Below are 20,517 nucleotides of genomic sequence, written 5' to 3' on the forward strand. Positions count from 1 at the left end.
TCATTGAAGGAAAATAACTATGATGGCTTAAAAATGGGTTAATGTAGGTTAAAAGCCCATTTTATTTTTAAATGTAAGATAATCTCATTATTGCTAGAAGCTCAGAAAGATATATCACCTTCTTCCTAACAACATTCAGGATAACACAGCTCTTTGCAGGCTGAGTCAAGAAATACCCATCAGCAGAAATGTGACAGGAACAAATAATAGACATATGCTTTTTAATGTGATAATTGGTTGCATTGATGTCATTTGCCATTAGGTCTCTCCATGTCCCTTTCAATGCACTTTCAGCACATGCATTATGCTAAGCATATTAATACATACTTAGTAAATATTGTTGTAATTCTGTATTAGGATCAAAATGTTGCTCCTGACCTTTAAAACTGAGAAAACCAACTTTGTTGGATTGAGGTGAGAGAGAGAGGGAGGGAGGGAGGGAGCTTAGAAACTGCAAAATTCACCTCAAACTTGCAGCAATTTATAAAAATTGTGTAGCCAGTTTTGTACTAACTGCATGTTGTAGGAATGAACTAACATCAACTAGCTAGCATGTAGTAACATGCAGTTGTAGGCATGAAATACATCTTCAGTAAAAGGTAACTTATTTTGTTATTTATGTTAAATTAATAACTTTAGATGTTAAACTATTACTATGGTCATTTTATTCTGAGCTTCCGGATTTTTTTAATCTCTTGCTATTATTTATGATGTGTAAATCCTTAGGTAAAGAAAACAGGTACGAACATTTAAAAATTGAAAGACAGGACCTAAGTTTTCCGTTGTAAATGCGAAACAGTAAGAGTGTTGCTTGACTAGAGGACAATGAGGGTCAAATCCTCACTTTGTTAATGTTATCAAGACATAGGAAGACTGGCAAGACTGGACCCTAAGTGATCCTGATTATAAAAGTTTTCTTTAAAGAGAGTTTAAATGATGTGATTTACTTCTTTCTGTTTCCTCAGAGCATACATGTCATAAATTAGGATCCTTATATGATTGCTTAAAATTACCTAGGCTCAATGGAATCACAGCTTCCTAGCAAGAGGTGATTTGCCTTTTTCCCACTCTAAACCATCTGGTTTGTCTTTTGAGACAAAGCAAAGAAAATAACTGTAACCTGTATTCTAAAAAAGTTAAAAAAAAAAAAAAGTAAAAAAAGAAAATAACCAATTTAAAAAGTTAACAAGGTGTAAGTCAAATTAAACTACTTAATGGTTTGGCACTCCTTCCTTACATCTTAGATTCCACAACAGTAAGTGGATGTGGATGAGCCTAAGAGAATCCATTTGACACAGGGCTGATTCCTGCTGCCCGCTGGGAGTTCCCATAGCACAGTGTCACACTGGTTTTCCTGACTGAGCTCAAGAAAGTTCAGTGATGTAAATTTAATACCAGGCTGTTTAGCAGCCGATCTTAGTTTTTTTCACCCACTGTCGTTCTGTAACGGTCCGTTTTGTTATGTGTAACTGAGGCAGCAGGGGGAGCCCAAAGGTTTTGCTCATCAGAGAGAAAGAGTGACAGTGACAATAGCAATTACAATGACAATGAAAGACATGGGTTGGTATACTAGGACTTCTTTGAAAGTAATACATCATATGCATATCCCGTTATTGTTTAGCTGGTAATTTTAAATTCCAGATTTTCTTCAAGGTTAATGGCTAGGTTTCGTTTTGCCTGTTGCTTACTTAAATCTTTTGTGTCAGTTTGGGAAAAAAATAACATAAAAATCCTTTTTGAGTCTAACAAGTTGTTTTAATAAGTTGTTCAGTGTGTAATGATTTAGAATAAATATCAGGATATAGGTACCTGAATTTTAAGGATTACACTAAATAATGATTGATAAAATACTGAAGTGCAGTGAACTGACTTTTGTTCAACAATGCAGAAATTCAGTTGCAGCACAATGCAATATGTTTTTCATTGTAACTTTAAGATAAAAAGGTTTTCACACCTTTTCAAACACCATTCATTTTCAGTGCTGGGCAGAAGCAAAACCAATAAATACCTAACAGAAAGTCCTATCTATGCAAGAGTATTTGTTGTTTTAAAAAGACAGATTTAATTCTCTGAGAATTCGACAGCTGCTGATCATAAGCAAAAGTCTGATCTGAACTGTATCAGTTCATATGTTATAAACAGAATATCAATATCATGAAGTCAGCATTTGTCCTGACATTGAGGTTGTATTCAATTGTCCAGACTTGAAATGCATATAATACTATTAGAAGTCCCATAATTCTGACCATGTTTTGGTATTTTCTCTATAACATAGTGCTACCTGGAACTATTTTTTACATATCAGGTTAAATTTCTATCTTTGGTTGCACTCATTATAGGTAGAAAGCCCTTTTACTTTACCGAATGTTCTTTCCTACTAAGAAGACTCTTTTTCAAGAAATCCAGTGAGGTGTACATAGGTTGTAGTACATCTTAACAGGTTTTTATTGGCCTATTTTCAAGGCAGCATAGAAGAGAATATAATTTCATTATAAATAGGTAACTATTTTGTAATGTAAAATAATCTCATGGTAAGGCTAAAATGGAAGTGATGAAACCACACCAGATGGGCAGCTCATGTTTGTTTCATTTACGACCAAATTCCTGTTCTCCAGAAGCAGCAGCTACAGTGGGGAAGGCGATTTTCCAGACCCCAGTAGGGTAGGGGAAACATCACAGCAAGAAAAGATATACAAGTTATGATCTGATTGGCCAGGGGTGAGCTATTTTATGTGTAAAGGAAGGAATCTGTTTAATTACTGGCTGAATTGGTCAGAATTTTCTAGTACCAGTTAACAGCTGGCTTGTTCATTTATAAACTCCTGCCTCCATCATAAATGCTGGTAATGCCAGTGCCAGGAGAAGCTATGGTTTTGCTCCCATCTGGATACACTCTCTTCAGAGAGCTCTGCTCCCTGAGCACTTAACCAGCCTGCCTTATCCTGGTTTCAAGCCACTATGTACGGTGTCCATATACTGCACTAAAACCCACTCACAAAACCGCTTATGTTCAGCCTAAAGATCGAAGGCAGCTTTGTTTGCCCTCTGCTGGCAATTGGGTAGAGATTTCAAAAAGGTTTTACAATTACCAAATTACGTTGTTAAGCTGTTAAATAAATATTCTACTTGTACAGATGTCAAAAGTAAGTGGCTTGCCAAGGCCAGGTGCAGTTTGACAGCTCAGATTAGAGCTCATGTTTTTAGCTTGCAGGCCTGGTTTCTTAGAATGAAATCATTTAGCTCTCCAAATTGAAAGTACTACTGTACACAAAGTACATATGATGAGCAATATACTGAAAAATACAAATATTCTACAAATGCTTGCTTAAGTCTGTCATTCTTTTGTAATAGTAAGTATAAATACATAAAAGAAGTGTTGTCCAGACTTACAAAGTGATTACTCTACTAAATTGTACTGGAAGGAAATGTTTACACCTCTAACATTTTTTAAGAAAATACACTTGACATGGCTTGACAAGGCACCTTATTTCCAAATCTGTGACAATTCTTTATGTAGTAGCAACTTCAGCTTGCCAAACATCCTTTTTATAGTGATTTAATTGCTGGATCTTTCCACTTTACTGACCCTGTGGTCTATCTTCTGCTTTGCTCCCAGATTCATCCATTCAGCCATTAAAAAGTAGCTGCTGTAGAGCACTATTCTAATCATGTGGGTATTGCTTAATCCTCTGATCAAACCTGAATAAATCTCCTTGGATGCTATGTCAATCTGTTTGGGATTTGCAATCTGGCAAAGCACCCAAGCTGAAATACTAAATTAAACCAATTTTCTACCTAGAAAGAATTGTATGCCTCTCTTAGTAGCATCTACCACAACGTTTCAAGATTTGTAAAGATCAAGCAGCTATGAGTATCACTTTTGTGATAGAGGTGCTAAATATTTGACTTTCTGAATTTTTGTTATTGATTTCCTAACTACAGGTCCTTGGCTACTTTCACAGGTTTCATTTTTGCACTTATTAACAGTAATTCATAAGGATGGCTTTTGCTCAGTATTATTCCTTTATCTTCTTTTTTGGCTATACCAATCATTTTTAGTTCATCTGTGTCCTGTCATTCCAACTATGTATCCTGATCTCTGAAATTGTTGGGATTTCTGAGCATTTACTATATTTGGATCTTACAGACTCCAACAGTTTCTTCTTTCATCTCTCTCTCTGTTAACCCTCTAAGTCTCCAAATTACTGTATAACTACTTTCAAACATGTTTAACTGCCTTTTTTCAAAATATGTTATCTTAGATAAGTAATACATCATGGCTCTTAATGGTCTTGCAGCTCTGCAGCTTGATCACTTGCAGTAATTATTTTAAAATTAAAACTTTGTGCAGAGAAAAGTGAGGCACTTTTATGGAGAAGGGATACGTATATCTCCTCCCTTATCAAACCGTAATGAGTAACTCAGTGCTCCACAGTATTCAGATTCCTTACTGTATTAACAGATATGGTTTACCTGTTAAATAAAATTGTCCAAGTTACCTTTGCTGCTATTCACAGCTCAATATTTAGTTTTACTGTCTTTGGACTTTGACCTCTCTTTCTCTTTATTTCTTTAAGTTCTCTAGTCTTTTTGTACTGTATCTTCTGACTTTCCCCTTTAATAGCCAAATTATAGGTATATCTAAAAAAAGTGTGCAATCCACTTAGATTTACCCCAGTCTGAGAATTCATAGTGAAATTTTATACACTACCAGACCTCCATTTTAGTTATTGTATTGTCTGTATGCATTAGCTCCGTGGAGAAAGGGCTTTTTTCATAAAGTTTACATCCCAATCTGCACTGCATACAATGAAATTATAAATACTGTTAATAAAGTGGTGTAATAAATTGACATTTTTGACTTTGGAGACCTGGAATAGTATAGAACACTAATACCTTTCTAAATGTAAATAATGAATTCAGTACAACTATCAAATAAAACTTAGGGAGAAATAAAAAGTCTTGCTTTTATTTTTACTGGTGTATTCATTAGTATGGTGATGTATTTTCTGTTAGAAAAATAAATTGCCAAATTAAATGTTCTCACTCTCTGCTTATAGCTTTGTCAGAAAAGGATTTCCTTCTCTGTTTAGTTCCAAGTGCAGATAAGCCCTAACTTGCTTCTGAGCTCATTGAATTTTCTTTAACTTGAACTTTAAATATTGTTTGAGGTAAAATATCTTACCATGGTTGTCTCTGCAATGGATCCAAAGCTGTTTATAAATATGTTGCATGTGACATTAACTGGAGGGCCTGCAAAAGAAAAAACACCAGTCCCTGTTCCAGAATCATTGCTTATTGAGTGACTGTAAAAATATATTAACTCAGTAAGCTATTATGAAACAAAGGCTCATTGACTTAGGAGGAAATAATGTTATATTCGGGACTCATTTAATGGGAAATCAAATTGAATGATTTCTAATAATTAATAGGTTTTTCCCCTTGTTTTTTCCCAAAGCTACACTACTTACTGGCCAGTTCTAGGAGGAATAAAAACAGGTTCGTTTGCACAAGGGGATGCTATGCAAAAATGAACATATTTTTTGAAATATATAGCCAAAATTATTGTTACAGGAGTTTTAGTGAACAATCTATGTCACTTCTCACAAGAATTAGGGGGAAAAGTGACCTTTTTCACTCAAGACAGCTGCTGTTTTTAATGTTATCTGTCATCATTGATGAAAGAAATACATTATTGCTGCCCTTATCTCTACTATGCTGACAGGAACAAATGTGGATAAGAGAGAATGACTTAGAATTCTATTATCATTTATTTTATATCCACAAAATGGTTAAGAATCCATTTAAGCTGAGTTTTCTGTTACCATGAGTCTTCAGCCAACTGTTGTTCTGTCTTATCCTACATTTCTCAAGCATCAGGAGTAGCAGAGTAGTCATTATGACATCCAAACAATGAATCATGTCTTCATGGAAGAGGTCTTAAATTACTTTTTATCTGAAAGTCTCTGTAAAAATGGCATTGTGGTGTTGCATGATAATTTCTCCATTACTTCTTATCAAATTCAATTGATGTACAATGGAAACAAGTTTTTTTCCATCACAAGTTTTTCTGTCACCCTCCAGCACCTTGATATTCTTGTATTATTAATGCAGTTCAACATTGAAGAAGCTGGTTTCATTTTCCAGTTGTAAGCAGTCACTAATGATGAAGGTTCTGTATCTGGAATTTGAGGACTGGTCTTGCAAACATTTATGTAATATTTATTTTATAGTGTCACTGAAGCAGTAAGCCACTCTGTCGCTGCTGATGCTTCACAATTAGCAAAATTTAATGTGACCATTGAACTTGATATTGAGCGTTTGAAGAATCAGGACACTTACTAGCAGTTTTGCTAGCAGGACCCGATTTGGAATGTCCAGCTTTTTTGCTCAAGGTGATAATTGTTTTGAAGTACGGTATGGTTATTGCAACAAAAAATTGCTAGATGTACTTTTATCATTTCATTACATAAATAAAGACTACACACATGAAGCAAACTTATCAGGTAAGAAAGTATCACTTTGCAGTAACTTTGACACTATGATGATACTTGGTTAATTATTTAGAGCTGCTGAGCATATCCACTGTTTCTTAGGATTGAGTAAAAGCCTGACACTGACAACATCGGGAAGGAACTGGGATCTATTGGGAAGGATCAAGGGGAAAAGAAAAAGCAGGCGAGATAGGTCAATAGAAACCTGGCAGAGAGAAATGTGTTCTCACTGGCTATGTTACGTGATTTGTTTGCGGGGCAGCTTTCCTCTCTGAGACCTTTATGCTGTAGTACTTGTCATCATTTCAAATTCAGTATGGTATTGTCGTGTTTTAAAAATATTTTGTTTTAAAGTGGATGTAATGCTATATCTGTAAAAATAGTTGTAGTTTTTTTAAAAAAAAAACAGCCCTAAATCTCTACAACTCTGGTGCTTAACTTCAAAAGCAGCTTTACAAAGAGATAGTTAATAGCTAGTTAAAAAGACAGTAACAGGAGAAGCTAAAAGCAACTTGCAAACAGCTGAGAGATTGCTTAAAGAGATTGGGTTCAAAGTAAAAACGAACTCCCCAAAACCATGGTCAAGTGGAAGCATAAATGAGGCTGTTAAAACTGGAAGTCCTGTTCAAAGCATGAAATCAGTCAAGTAAATGTAAATTTATAACAAGGTAGGCCCCCTCCCCCCCCCCCCCAAAATACAGCTTAAACTCACTAAAGACAGAAAAGCTAGCAATCATAACTATCTACAAGGCATTAAAAATAGGAATCCTGCCAAGAGTTGGTAGATGAAACCAGGAGAAGATGATTAAGACATAAAAGTATCCATGAAAGTAGAAAAGGTCAGAGGAAAAAAACTAAATGAATTCTTTGTATCAGTGTTTGTCTCTGGTGGCTGGCAATGTCAAATACCAGAGCCATTCTGATGGAAGATTTGCATGAAGACTGTAGCAGCTATCTCAGACTAAGTGAACACAAACAAATTGACATGAGGGGATATCAAGCCAGAGATTATAAAGATCTTTGTGAAATTGTGAAAATACTAAGCACTGTGAGTCAGCTGCCACCTGTGGCAGTTCTGGTATTTGTGGAAATGTGTACCACGTCCGGCAACTATAGAATGAGTTGAAAAAAGATTCCAGGGATGATGTTGGGAGCTGTATCCTTGTAAGCCTAACCTCTGTACCAGTCAAACTGGTAGAATTGATGAGAAATAATACAATTAGGAAATATGGATGAATATGATACTTTTGTGAAGTACTATCTCTCAAATCTATTGAAGCTCTTTGAAAGAGATGATGAGCATGTGGACAAAAGTAATCTAATTGAAATAGTTTATTATTTATATTTTCAAAAACTATTCAAGGACTTTTTCAAAGGCTTTTTGAGGATATTAATCTTCATGAGGTGACAGATATTGCTCTTATGGGCCTTTTGTTTTAAAGTTATTTTAAAAGAGATGTGGTGGGAGGGGGGCAGATATAAGTATCTACAAAACTGTAAAGATGTATAGGATGCACTTTTTCCTCATTTGTCAAAATGTCACATGGCAATAAAATCAGTAAAATGGTCAATCACTAGATTCAAAACAAACAAAAAAGGATACTTTGCACAATGCTAGAACATGAAGAATTTATTGCCATAAAATACTGTAAAGTCCAAAGTATAAAGAGTTTCCAAAAATGATTAGAAGAACATGCTTGTCTAAATAAATGGTCTATATGCAAGTCCTGGCTTAAGAAGTTCCTAAACTAATGATTGCTAAACACTGTTTGCAAATACCAAGGCAAAGAACACTTTATACTTTCCTATATAAATCCCCAAAGTTCCACCTTATTTGATTGTTACCAAAGGCTACAGTCTGGACTGTATAGATTTAAAAATACATATCTTCTGTGTCAGGTACTGAGTTTGATAATAAAATGAGTCAATTCCTTAACCATAATATTATATCACACCAATAGATATTTCAATAGAAAATATTAACTGAAATATCAATAGTTTGGTAGAAAAAACAAGAACCAAGTATAATAGGATTTACTAGTAGTTGTAATCTAAGTAGAAAGTGGTATTTCTATTAAAATTGAGAAAAAAGAAAGATGTCTGACCAATTCATGGACTGATGTTCCTATATTTTATTTAAGCACTGGGAAAGCAGGCATTAGAAAGGAACACTTCTACAGAAAAGCTACCTCAGAAAAATTGTAGGAGACAATAGTGTTTAAAAATTCAAGGAAAATGAAAGACGTTCCACATATTTCTTCATAGCTTCATAAGGAATTTTTTTTTTTGGCCAGGTAGACACAACATTGTACTCTGCTAGTTTATGCTAAGTGCATGTGCAATCATATGTATAAAAATCACCTACATTTGGGAAGACTAAAAATGAGACAATTTTTTATTAAGTTCACTTTTGAATAAATACTAAAATGAGGGGCTTCTCTGAGGAAACTGCCAAATTGTCAGGTTTAATCCTATCTAAATAGAACAAGTCAAGTCCTTGAACAGAAACTGTGGAACAGAGAAAGATCTGTCACTACTACAGTCACAGACTGATAGACCTATCATAGCTGCCTGGGTTAGAGAGGGCCCCTGTCCACTGTCACTCTGAAAGGAATGATTGCACAGCAAGAAAAGTTGTACCTTTAGCTTAAAAGTTCCCTGGGGACCCTAGGTATGTGCTTTAAGTGCTTGCACAGCATGCAGCCTGCACTGCTGCATCTTTGTGACTGCAACTGCAGTCATTAAATTGAAGCTATTATAAGTATGCTTAAGTCTGTTGTAGTCACACCTTCATGTTGCTTCGTTATTTACTGATAGACAGTATGCAGGCTGAGGCAGACATCTGCCCCCATTTCATCTATAATCGGTAGAAGCTGTTTGCACATAGTCTTTCCAAAGAGTCTATTGTTATTAGAGCTTCCAAAGGTGAGAGGAAGCTCCAGGGTGGCTTCTGAGAGTCAGTGACATGCTTAGGTGACTTTTGTGCTGTGACGGGTAGCAGAACCGGGAGGCCAATCTGGGTGCTTATTCTTATGTGAGCACTATGTAAAAGGCAGTTAATGTTACTGAAAAAGTGGGAAGTTGTTCATGCTAGCTTTCTCACCTTTTCTATACATTTCAACACTTGCTAGACACATTTGTTGATGTTTTTCCTATAACAGCAGGAGATTTAGGAGAGATTACATTTTGTGTGGCAGTATGATTAACAAAGCCACAGTGAGAAATGAAGAATTCATCAATGACAAATTAGGGCAGAGTCCCCTAAACCTAAATATCTCGGAGATATTAGTACCAGTGGCTTCACTTCAGACGGCATGTTCAACTAATAGATTTAACAGATTTGAAAAGTAATAAAGCACGATTATCCCTATTGAGATCAGAGTAAATGTAATTATATGAGTCAAAATTAATAGCTGACAGTGTATCATGTTTTCAAAGTGCCCTCTACTGAATGTCAAGGGGCAGGTGACAGTGTTTTCTAAGCGTGATGGAGAAGTGTTTATTGAGTAATGTAAGGCTGACGTTTTCTCTTTGAAACATAATTATATGAAGAAATTCAATATTTAGTTTTACTTGAAATATGGCACCATATTGGTTGGATTGCACTACTAGAAAATTTCCCAAGGTGTCAGCAGTAAAACTGAGGTTATTCTCATGTTCCTGAAAGAGCTGCAACACAACCTTCACATTTTTGTGTGCACAAAGCTATTCTTAAGAGTCATAATCCTGAACATCTTACTTGAATCAATGACAATTTTTACACAAAGACTTCCTAATTGGGACCAAATTTGAAAGACAGTGAAGTATTCCCCATATTTGAAGGAGAAAAAATAGTCTAGGATGTGGGACTATCTAAGTAGCAGAAGCATCTTGATACAATTTGGACTTACAGGAAATAAAAATACTTTGCAACGGGAATAAAGATTTTACAGGAATTCTTCATTTGTTTTCCTCCATAGCTAAATAAATATCACTAGTCTTCTCTTTAGTCTATTCTTTCTATTGGACAGTTATAGATAGGCAGTATTTCTTATCCAAAACCAGAGCACTCAGACAAAATACATAATTATATGTTACCTACTGAGATTAATTATAACAGAAAGATGGTAGTTAAAAATGTTGGCTACGTAGGAATTTTAAGAGTATAACAAATAAAATGGCTTAGGGTGGCTGGTGAGCTGAGATCTCTTATTAGTACTTGTTCTGTTTCTTTAAAACTTGATAAATTAAAAACTTAAGAAGGCATAAAGTTCCAGTACTTGTATGAGGACTAATAAAACTAGCCAGAAAGTGGCAAAGTCACTTAAGGAGATACTTATTCCTTGTGACAGATCTGAATCATTTTAGGCAGATTTGCTCAAACTGCATAGCTGTCTAGAAGATTTATAATGTGCACTTTTTGAAAAAGAACAATGTCAAATTAAGTTTTTGTCTCTTTAAATTTCAATGGTTACAAAACAAGGCCCTTGAATTGAGGCAAGTCTTTTGAATTATACATTCAAGAAGCACTATATTGAATCCACTAATCTCTAAACCGTCTGCCTGTTCTTCACTGTAACCCCATCAGAAGATCGTGATTGCATGGTGTCCATGACAAGCTCCAAAATCCAATCTCCAAATAAACTGCTAAGCTGTAAGTGCTTTGTTTCTAAACATTTGTTTGTAGGACTTCAGGAGACTCAAAGAAGAAAGAAGAAAAACTACAATGCTTAGATTTTGCTTGTGGTCGTCTTTTGCCCAGCACAGCTTTACCTTAGGTTGAACTTGCAGTTTATGTTCTAAGGAGTAGAGTGTGGGAAGAAGCTAAGATAACTTTAAAAAGGAGCAAAAATAATTTCAGAGAAGCCACACATATATAAAAAAAGTCATTTTGGAAGTAGTGTGTTACATTACTGTGCAAATATTGTTTAATACACCAATTTTCCCTACCCCTCAAGAAGCTCACCACAGGAATTATCTTCAGGGTGCTTCTGGGGGCACTGTCCAAGGGAATTATTCTGTATAGTCATGGTGAGTATTAATCAACAATGTAAATCTTTTTAGTGATATGTTTAAATTTCCAGTGCATGTTTTTTCTTTTTGAGAAATATCAACACTGCTAACTTATTAAAAGCTATTCATTTCCAGCTGCAGTAAATCTTGGATAAGTTTATATATACAGTACTGACTTTTAAAGGCTTACTGATGAGGAAGTAATTTGACCAACTACTTGCTTTGTCCTTATGAATCGGATGCATTGTGGCAAAAAAAAAAAAAAAAAAAAAAAAAATCAGGAAGAGCAATTCTGAGACCTGGTGACATTAAAAAAAAACTGTAAAATTCAGTGCTGAACAAGAATTAAGATGGAAACACAATGATAGGTGACTTAGAGGAGGAATGCCTGGCTGCTTAAAGGAAAAGCTTCATAGAACATATGAAGTAAAACCTGCCATATAGCAAAATGCAAGAGATAAGAGAACCTCCTGGGATCAGAAAGATAGGCATAGAAGGAGGCACCTAAGGCAAGACAAGAATAATGATACTTTTAATCAGAATGGTTTTATATTTTCAAATAATATTTTTATTCTGGAAAATTTACAAACTGATAACATTATTTAAAAATTCAAAAATTTTGAGTTTGGATGTGATGATCATGTGATTAATATACTCTTCCTTTTGGTGAGAATTGGTTTTCAGGATTAGGCACTATCTCTTTCACCGAACTTGCTTTCCAGAACACCTCAGACTATGGTTATCAAAGGTGGGAATTCAAATCCATTGGAAAGTATTTCAGAAAAAAAAATAGAAAAAACAAACCCATTGATAAGCTAAATTGTCAAAGAACTACCGTACTAACAGATGAAGAAGGACTGGCTGGAAATGTGAAGGTTGAGGCAGCCTTGGCTGCAGTGATCATGAGATGGTGGAGTTCAGGATCTTGTGAGGAGAAAGCAGGGCAATAAGGAGGATCACAACCCTGGACTTCAGAAGAGCAAACTTTGGCCTCTTCAGGGACCTACTTGGAGGAATGCCATGGTTTAGGGCCCTAGGAGGAAGGGGGGGGGGAGGGGTCCAAGAGAGCTTGTTAATATTCAAGCATCACTTCCTGCAAGCTCAAAATCAGTGCATCCCTATGAGTAAGAAGTCAAGCAAAGGGGGCAAGAGACCTGCATGGATGAGCAAGGAGCTCCTGGCAAAACTCAAACAGAAGAAGGAAGTATACAGAATGTGGAAAAGGGGACAAGCCCCTTGGGAGGAATATAGGAACGTTGTCAGAGTATGCAGGGATGCAATGAGGAAGGCCCATTTGGAATTAAATCTGTCAAAGGTTGTCAAGGACAACAAGAAGGGCTTCTTCAAGTACATCAGTAGCAAAAGGAAGACTAGGGAAAATGTGGGCCTGCTGCTGAATGGGGTACATGCCCTGGTGATGAAGATACAGAGAAGACAAGAGTTACTGAATACCTTCTTTGCTTCAGTCTTTACCTCTAAGGCCAGCCCTCAGGAATCCCAGACTCTGGAGACAAGCGAGAAAGTCTGGAGAAAGGAAGAGTTTCCCTTGGTTGAGGAGGATCAGGATAGAGATCATTAAGGCAAACTTGACACCCACAAGTCCATGTGCTCTGATGGGATGCACCCACAAGTGCTGAGGGAGCTGGTGGATGCTATTGCTAGGCCACTCTCCACCATCTTTGAAAGGTCATGGAGAACAGGGGAGGTGCCTGAGGACTGGAAGAAAGCCAGTGTCACTCCAGTCTTCAAAAAGGGCAAGAAGGAGGACCCAGGAAACTACAGGCCAGTCAGCCTCACCTCCATCCCTGGAAAGGTGATAGAACAGCTCATCCTGGATGTCATCTCTAAGCATGTGGAGGAAAAGGTGATCAGGAGTAGTCAGCATGGATTCACCAAGGGGAAATCATGCTTAACCAATCTGATAGCCTTCTATGATGGGATGGCTGGCTGGGTAGGTGAGGGGAGAGCAGTGGATGTTGTCTACCTTGACTTCAGCAAGGCTTTCGACACTGTCTCCCATAACATCCTCATAGGTAAGCTCAAGAAGTGCAGGCTGGAGGAGGGGACAGTGAGGTGGATTGAGAACTGGCTGAATGACAGAGCTCAGAGGGTTGTGATCAGCAGCACAGAGTCTAGCTGGAGGCCTGTAGCTACTGGTGTCTCCCAGGGGTCAGTACTGGGTCCAGTCTTGTTCTACTTATTCTCAATGAGCTGGATGAAGGGACAGAGTGCACCCTCAGCAAGTTTGCTGATGATAGAGAAGTGACAGGAATAGAGCTACTGAATGCTACTACTGAAATTAATGTCCATAGCGAAGATAGGGCAAGGAAGGTAACATTTTTTCAATGAGAGTATATTTGTTTTGTTTTTACAGTTGTTCCAGAAAGTGCCTTTGTGTGAAAGAAATATTGAATTACATGACAGGTTAGGTTTGAAGTTACCTTTGAAATTTGGTCTGATCCTTGCATCGTAGCCTGACATCCGACCCATTAGCTTATCCAGGAAATCAGATGGTGACATTGGCATGCTACGAGATCTTGCGCTGTCTGTTTCCTTTGTGGCTACCAAACTAACAATAAGGAAAAAAAAAAATAAACAGAACAAAAAATTTCATTAGAGATTTTTATAAAGAAAACTTTAGTTTTTCACAGTCAATCACTTTACTTAATAGTCTATAAACAAGAAAACAGCAAAGCTAAAATTCTCTTTTTAACTAGCTTATGCTTTAAAAATAGTAATAGCAAAGAGTTAATTTAATTAATTCATATGGAAATAGCAAATTCTTTTTATATCTGTTTTTTAACATGTGGGGTTTTTTTTTGCTAAGCTGCATACTGATAGGATGGTGTTACTGCTTCAGGACTTCTGGACATTCATACACTTTCAGTCGTCAATAATTGATACTTTATACTGAATTGCACAAGTAAAAAATTACATCACCTACACAAATAGCTGTGCATGTGGAAAATCATAATTTGGAGTCACCTCTAAGACCATTCTGTTTAACTGGGTGTGATGTAATAGCAGCCTATGTCAGAAAAAAATAGTCAGGAACTTTTATAGAGTAGTACTACCACGACCATTTTTTGTTCAGTGGATGTTTTGTGGTGATATTTAAACATATGATACCGAACAGTTTCTTGGCAAATTGCATTCTTTAACATTGTCTTTGAGGTTCATTTTCCACTAAAACAAAAATGAGTGCTGTGGTGGAAAGAAAAGTTACTGGAGGAACTATCTTAGGGCAAAATTTTCATCTCAGGGCCACATGGCAAATGTCATCTCATATAGCCTCCTCGCCATGCATATGCAGAACTCCCACTGACATTCTAAAGTGTGTTCTGCACATGTCAAGAGAGAAGAATATCAGCACTGAGATCAACCGTGTGGATCCCCCTAAAAAGGTCTTTTGTTGTAGAAAAATCCCATTGTTGTAGAAGTCTTACTTGAGTGCTGGCCAATATATTGAAAGATGAACACAGTTAAAAACTGTATATATATATATATCAAAGTGTAAGTAACGTTGTGTTACACTGTGCAACTAAAACCATTAATGGTTTTAAGAGCCTGAAAAAAGATACAGAGCTTTTCATTATGCTGATATCCAGACAAAATCTATTGCAGAAAGATGCAAATCTCTTTTACTTACCTGATTTTAAGACAATTGTTTCCTACTAATGCCACTTAATTCTTTTAGAAGTGTTTAAATATGCCTTTATTTAGAGTTACATACAGGAAAGAATGCAAAACTCATAAGAATTTTCTAACTCATTAAAAACGCTCAATTTTGCTTGTTAGCAAGAGATAGTGTTCAGAAATGGAAAAATTCTGTAGATGTATGTTTGTATGCACAGACCATGTTAAGTGCAGACTGAGAATGCTATTTTTTTCTCCAAAGACTGGGGGGATGTTTTCATTTCAAATTTCTGTTGATCCATATGTGCATTGGATAGTTACATGGCTATACAGCTATATATTTTCAGTCATCCAAATAAATATTTTCAGTCATTAAAATTAATTTTTAGTTACATAGACTACTTAGGACATGAAAGTTACTGTTTTATGGCAACTTCTATTTAGAAGATGCACTAAGAACTCTGTCTTCAAATTGGAATTTGGATTTAATATCTTAAACCATAGAATTCTTTTTGGGGGGCTTTCCTACTAAGTGTTGTGTGTAACAAGTTTGGGAGACTTGCACATATTGACATATAGACATATTGACCTCTAGACTGTTTTGGTATTACTTATATTTTTAATTAGAAAACAGCAATTCAGTCCTTTAATTTTAATATTAACTGAAATTAGAAAGTTAAAAAATGCATTTATCCCTCTTGTTGCTTATATAGTGTTTATTCTATTCTTTGGTAAGTTGATTGTGTATTTCTAAATTTTTCGGAATACTTTGATATCTGGTTTCAGTAAAGGTGCTTCTTTAGTGTCCTTCAGTAGCTAACCTAGTTCTTTATTTCTTTCTGTGGCTGGATAAGGTATTTGTCCCTGATAAAGTAAGCGCTCAACATATTCCTTTCCTAGTGCAATTTTAAGTTATTGGGATGTGTTCTCTTCCTGCAGGTCTCTGACATTATTTCTCATCATCAAACCTTCTGAACAGGTCTAGTTCATCTCAGTCTTGCAACTCAGAGTCATATATATTTCTGTAAAATGGTTATGCATGTTAGCAAACAAAAATGGGAAAACCCAATTACACCTACTTCACTGCAGTGTATCTATTTGCAAGGCTGTGGGGAATCAAGTTCCTGTACATATACTGACATATAAATAGATATGTGTAGATGTATAGACATATGTATAGACATATGTTTAGATATTTCTCTTATATTGTTAGGCCCGTTGTTAGCTTCAACACTGATCACTTTCTTTGAATGGAGAATTTGTTTTTCACTTCTCTGAACTTCTAGAATCTTTCTGCTATTGCAGTTGTTGTTTTTAAAGGCTGCCATGGAATTTTAAAATTAAGGTTATTAGGCATTAGCATTAGCTAATGCTGAGTAAGAAAAAATAATTGTTATTGGGACTACTGATTTTCCCAAGGTAGTTTTTGCCTTTTTGTGACATCATGGCATTGTCAATTGATATTTAATTTAAATAGTCAGTTTAAGCTTAAGAACATCATCACTAATTTTATTGCCTGCTTCTGAAAACCATATATTCAGAGTAATTAATATTTTTTGTATAAGCAAGTTTTATTCTAGAAATCTTAGCCATAATTTGTAAGTAAAACTTTCTTCGAGGAAAATTTTCATTTGTTCTCAGCTTGATGTGTTCATGAGTAAAAGCTGGTTGTGCATTGCAGGTTTCTGCCCTTTCATATTCCCTTTAGTGGAAAACATGTATCTCAAGAAACTGTTGGGCAAATATTTTTTTCATCTGTCTGAACTGACTTGTGGAATACTCTTCTAATTAAGAAGGACCAAGACTTGGTAGTATAGTCAAGCTTCAGTACAGCAGTGGATTTTCGGAAGGCCTACCTGGTGAAGTACTGGTCTTTTGTATACAAATTGTCACCAAAATAGATTCTACATGGTAAAAATTTTTCAATTTTATTGTACATTACCTCTGAAAGATAAGGCTGGGCTAAATACACAAGGCTGCACTGCTTTCATGAAGTATGAAGTTAGCTTCTTTTAGTGTTAATGGGAGTTCTATATATAACCTTTCTCTTCACTACACAACTATTAAGTCCAAGAATGGCTTTCTGCACATCTGGAGGGAATCTACTCTGACCTGTTGCATTTTTTAAAATAATTTTGTGCCTGTATTTTCCAAGAATTTAGTGTCAAGAAAACTTATATTCTGTGGTGCATTCAAAAGTAAATTACAGCAAATGTATGGTTAGCATAAATTAATTATGCAGCTTTAAATTACCAAGAAGGAAGACTGTCACAGTTGTTCATAGGCAAAGTCAGTGAAGATTTTCCATTGCCTAAGTTTTTTACTGGAGAGAAACTGTAACTTCCCAGTGTTCTGGTCTATTCATATTTCATGAGGAAAAGCTGTCAACAAGGATGCTAGCTGTCATAGTGCTTTTGTATTGTGGCTATCCTATGAGTTATTGGTAAATATTACTATCAGTTGAAAGGATTTAAACCGTTTTCAAATTTCAGACTCAAACCAGTGCTTCATTTATTTTTCTCAAACATATTAAATCTGGTTAAATTAAATATGGCTAAACAATCAAAAAGAAATGTGTTAATTAAAGTAGTGGACAAAAAGCAACAAAAAAATTTCCATTTTTTCCATTGTCAAACAATATGTTCAAAAAATTGTTTGTGAGCAGCTCTATTTAGACCATCAAAAGCTAGCGTGAAAATTTTTGTTCCAAATAGTCTGTCATATAAAAATAGGCATCAACAGAAAATTAGAATCACCAGGACTATAATTACTGTTGTCCTTGGACCATTCTGTCTGTTAAATCACTGCTCACCTAAAACCTGAAGAGAGATGAGCTTTGCATCATGCCCTGCAGGTCGTCAAGTTAGAATTTAATGGACAGAAATAAGAAAAGATCCTGAAGTCACAGGTCTGTAATAGTTCATGACCTACCAAAAGTTATACTTGAGCCAGGAACTGTTAGCTCCAGCTGAGGACATTTACAGTGGAATGTCTTAGAAATTAAGAAAACACCTTGCATAGCCAAGATGCAGATTTCAGTAGGTTGTATTCACATTTTAAATTCTAGCCAAGAAACTATAGTAGGGAGCTGTAGTAAAGATGATGTTCAGCACTGTCATCTGTGATCTAGAAATAAAATATAAATTCATTGGTGGTTCAAACTTAAGAATCTCAAAAAATTGAGCGAGGTATAAATACTGATGAGGGCAAGGTAGTAACCCAGTCTTTGAAATTAAGTCCATTTAAGCAGAACAATTTAAAACAGAGAGAGTAAGAATACTTGCAGATATATGAATTGGGAATGTGAGTCACACCTACAGAGTTGGAGACTGTACCTAGGAAAGTAGTGAGTCTGAAAAAGGATTCAGAATTAATGTTGAACATCTCAGCACAGTTGTGGTAAAGTTTTCACTGCACTACTGTGTTATGCAAGGGTATGGAAAGATTGTAGAAGTGAGTAGGATCATGAAGGTCACTTTATTATTTTATACGCTATTAATGAGACAAGCTCTGGGACATTGCATCAAATTCTGTGTCCAAGTTTTAGAAAGGACATTAAAGCATTAGGAAAGGTACTGAACAAAGCCACTAAACCATGATGTGAGAGATAGGGAAATTTCCTTAGAGTGAGAGACTTTAAGAGCTCAATCTGCTTAGCTATCAAAAAGAAGATTGAAAAGTAACATGATTGAAGTGTATAAATACCTCAAAGAGTGGAAAGTACTGGACATTTAATCTAAAGAAGAAAGGCAGAAGAACAATCAATGAGACACAGAGAGATTCAAATGGGAATTTAGGCACACAGTTTTAATAATAAAGGTAACTTAATAGTAGAACAAACTGTACCAGTCAAGACAGTATGACTTTCTGGAACAAACAGTTTAACAAAATACAAGGTATAGTGTTTCATATATGGGTAGCTTGGTGAAAAGGACTGACCTATGAAAAGCAGGCTAAATTAGGAGTAGACATTACAGCTCTCATGCCAAAATCTTCAGACTGCCAAGAGCCAAAAGGCACATTCTGGACTTGCAGAGCTTAAAGAAGGGGAGTAATGGGAGTAGTTGAAAAGTGGGAAATGATGTCTTCCCAGGGTTATTCTGCCCTGGGGCTGGGTTGCAGACTTGCAGGTACCAGTAGGGTAAACCTGTAACCTGGGCCGCATGTTACACATGGCAATGTTGGCCCATTTTGCTCACTTCCTTTCACAGCTGTGTATCTGACTTGCCCAACAGTTCTTTTACCAGCTCCACCTCCCTGCACAGCATGGAATTAATCCTCCGAATGGAAACTGCATTTGACCTGCTAATAAACTACAGCCAGTGCAAAAATCAGAGGTTGACCAGTGCTGGGAAAGAATGAGCTAATGTGCTATCTGTGACATGCACTTGCAAAGAAGAAAGGCATTTAAGCTAAATGATAACAGTGGCATGAAAACAAATGGATGGAAAGTGGCCAAGAATAAATTTAGATTGTAAATTAAGAGGTTTTCAAGCACGGAAATACTTCAGGTCAGAAATAGTTGAGCACTGTGAGTAGGGATACAAAAGCCCTCCCTGTTTCAAGGTGAAACTTGATAAGGATGTTAGGATGTTGTGAGAGGTATGACTATGTTTGCAGGCAATGGATTCCATTTTAGTGTCTCTGCTGAGGATGTTTGCACTACTGTTGATTTTTTTATGTGATTAAAAACATTACAATTTCAGAACGAGAAAAAAATATATAGCTAGGATAACTGTGTAGCAAGAACACCCACCATGTACAGAATTTAAACAAGAGATCTCCTTTAGCAGTATTGGTAATTCAGTTTGCAAGAAAAGGCACAAGTTATGAATTTGAGCTCCTGGAATCTCTGTATAATGTAGGCACATTTGTAAAAAGGAAACCAAACTCTCTTCCTTTCCTCCGAAAGAAAATGACTGAGGAAGAACTCTTCAAAGGGAATTTCACAGTCTCCACAAACAAATATATGTTTCCTTTTCTAAGACTTTTAGAGCCACAAAAGTCAGAAGCTACTTTCAAGTGCTTTTTGAAGAATGATTGTATTCCTACTCTCGAGCTGTCATTTTCTGTCTGCTGTAAAATAGTGCCTGTTTTTGCAAAACTGCAAGTAAAGGAAAGGGACTCTGCAAATGAAGATCTTTTATGTGTATGTTTTTTTTTTAAGTTATATTTTGGAAAATCATTTCAATAATACTGTCTTTGAGAGTTTCATGTCACTGATGTGTTACTGAAAGTACTGATTTTCACTGATTTCTCCCGTCAGGTATTATGATGGATTCAAAACTTTTTGAATTTTTCATTTTCAAGTTTTTTTTTTTTAATCTCTTTCAGTATGTTGCTTCAGCCCTCAAAAGTGTAATTAGTTGTTTCAAAATTTTGAAGAAAAGAAGTA

At 35.9% G+C, this 20,517-nt stretch overlaps 1 protein-coding gene across 1 annotated transcript in view; it reads right to left on the reverse strand.

The window, feature by feature from the left end:
• Positions 1–20,517, reverse strand: part of GLRA3 (glycine receptor alpha 3) — a 103,053-nt gene that overhangs the window by 67,741 nt on the left and 14,795 nt on the right. Inside the window, exons 2-3 of the mRNA XM_026105157.2 lie at positions 13,928–14,055; positions 5,186–5,253 (exon numbers count right to left, since the gene is read on the reverse strand). Coding sequence (XP_025960942.1) covers positions 5,186–5,253; positions 13,928–14,055 — 196 coding nt within the window. The remainder of the gene's footprint in view (positions 1–5,185; positions 5,254–13,927; positions 14,056–20,517) is intronic.

This window comes from Dromaius novaehollandiae, chromosome 4 (assembly GCF_036370855.1).
Source record: "Dromaius novaehollandiae isolate bDroNov1 chromosome 4, bDroNov1.hap1, whole genome shotgun sequence".
NCBI lineage: Eukaryota > Metazoa > Chordata > Aves > Casuariiformes > Dromaiidae > Dromaius > Dromaius novaehollandiae.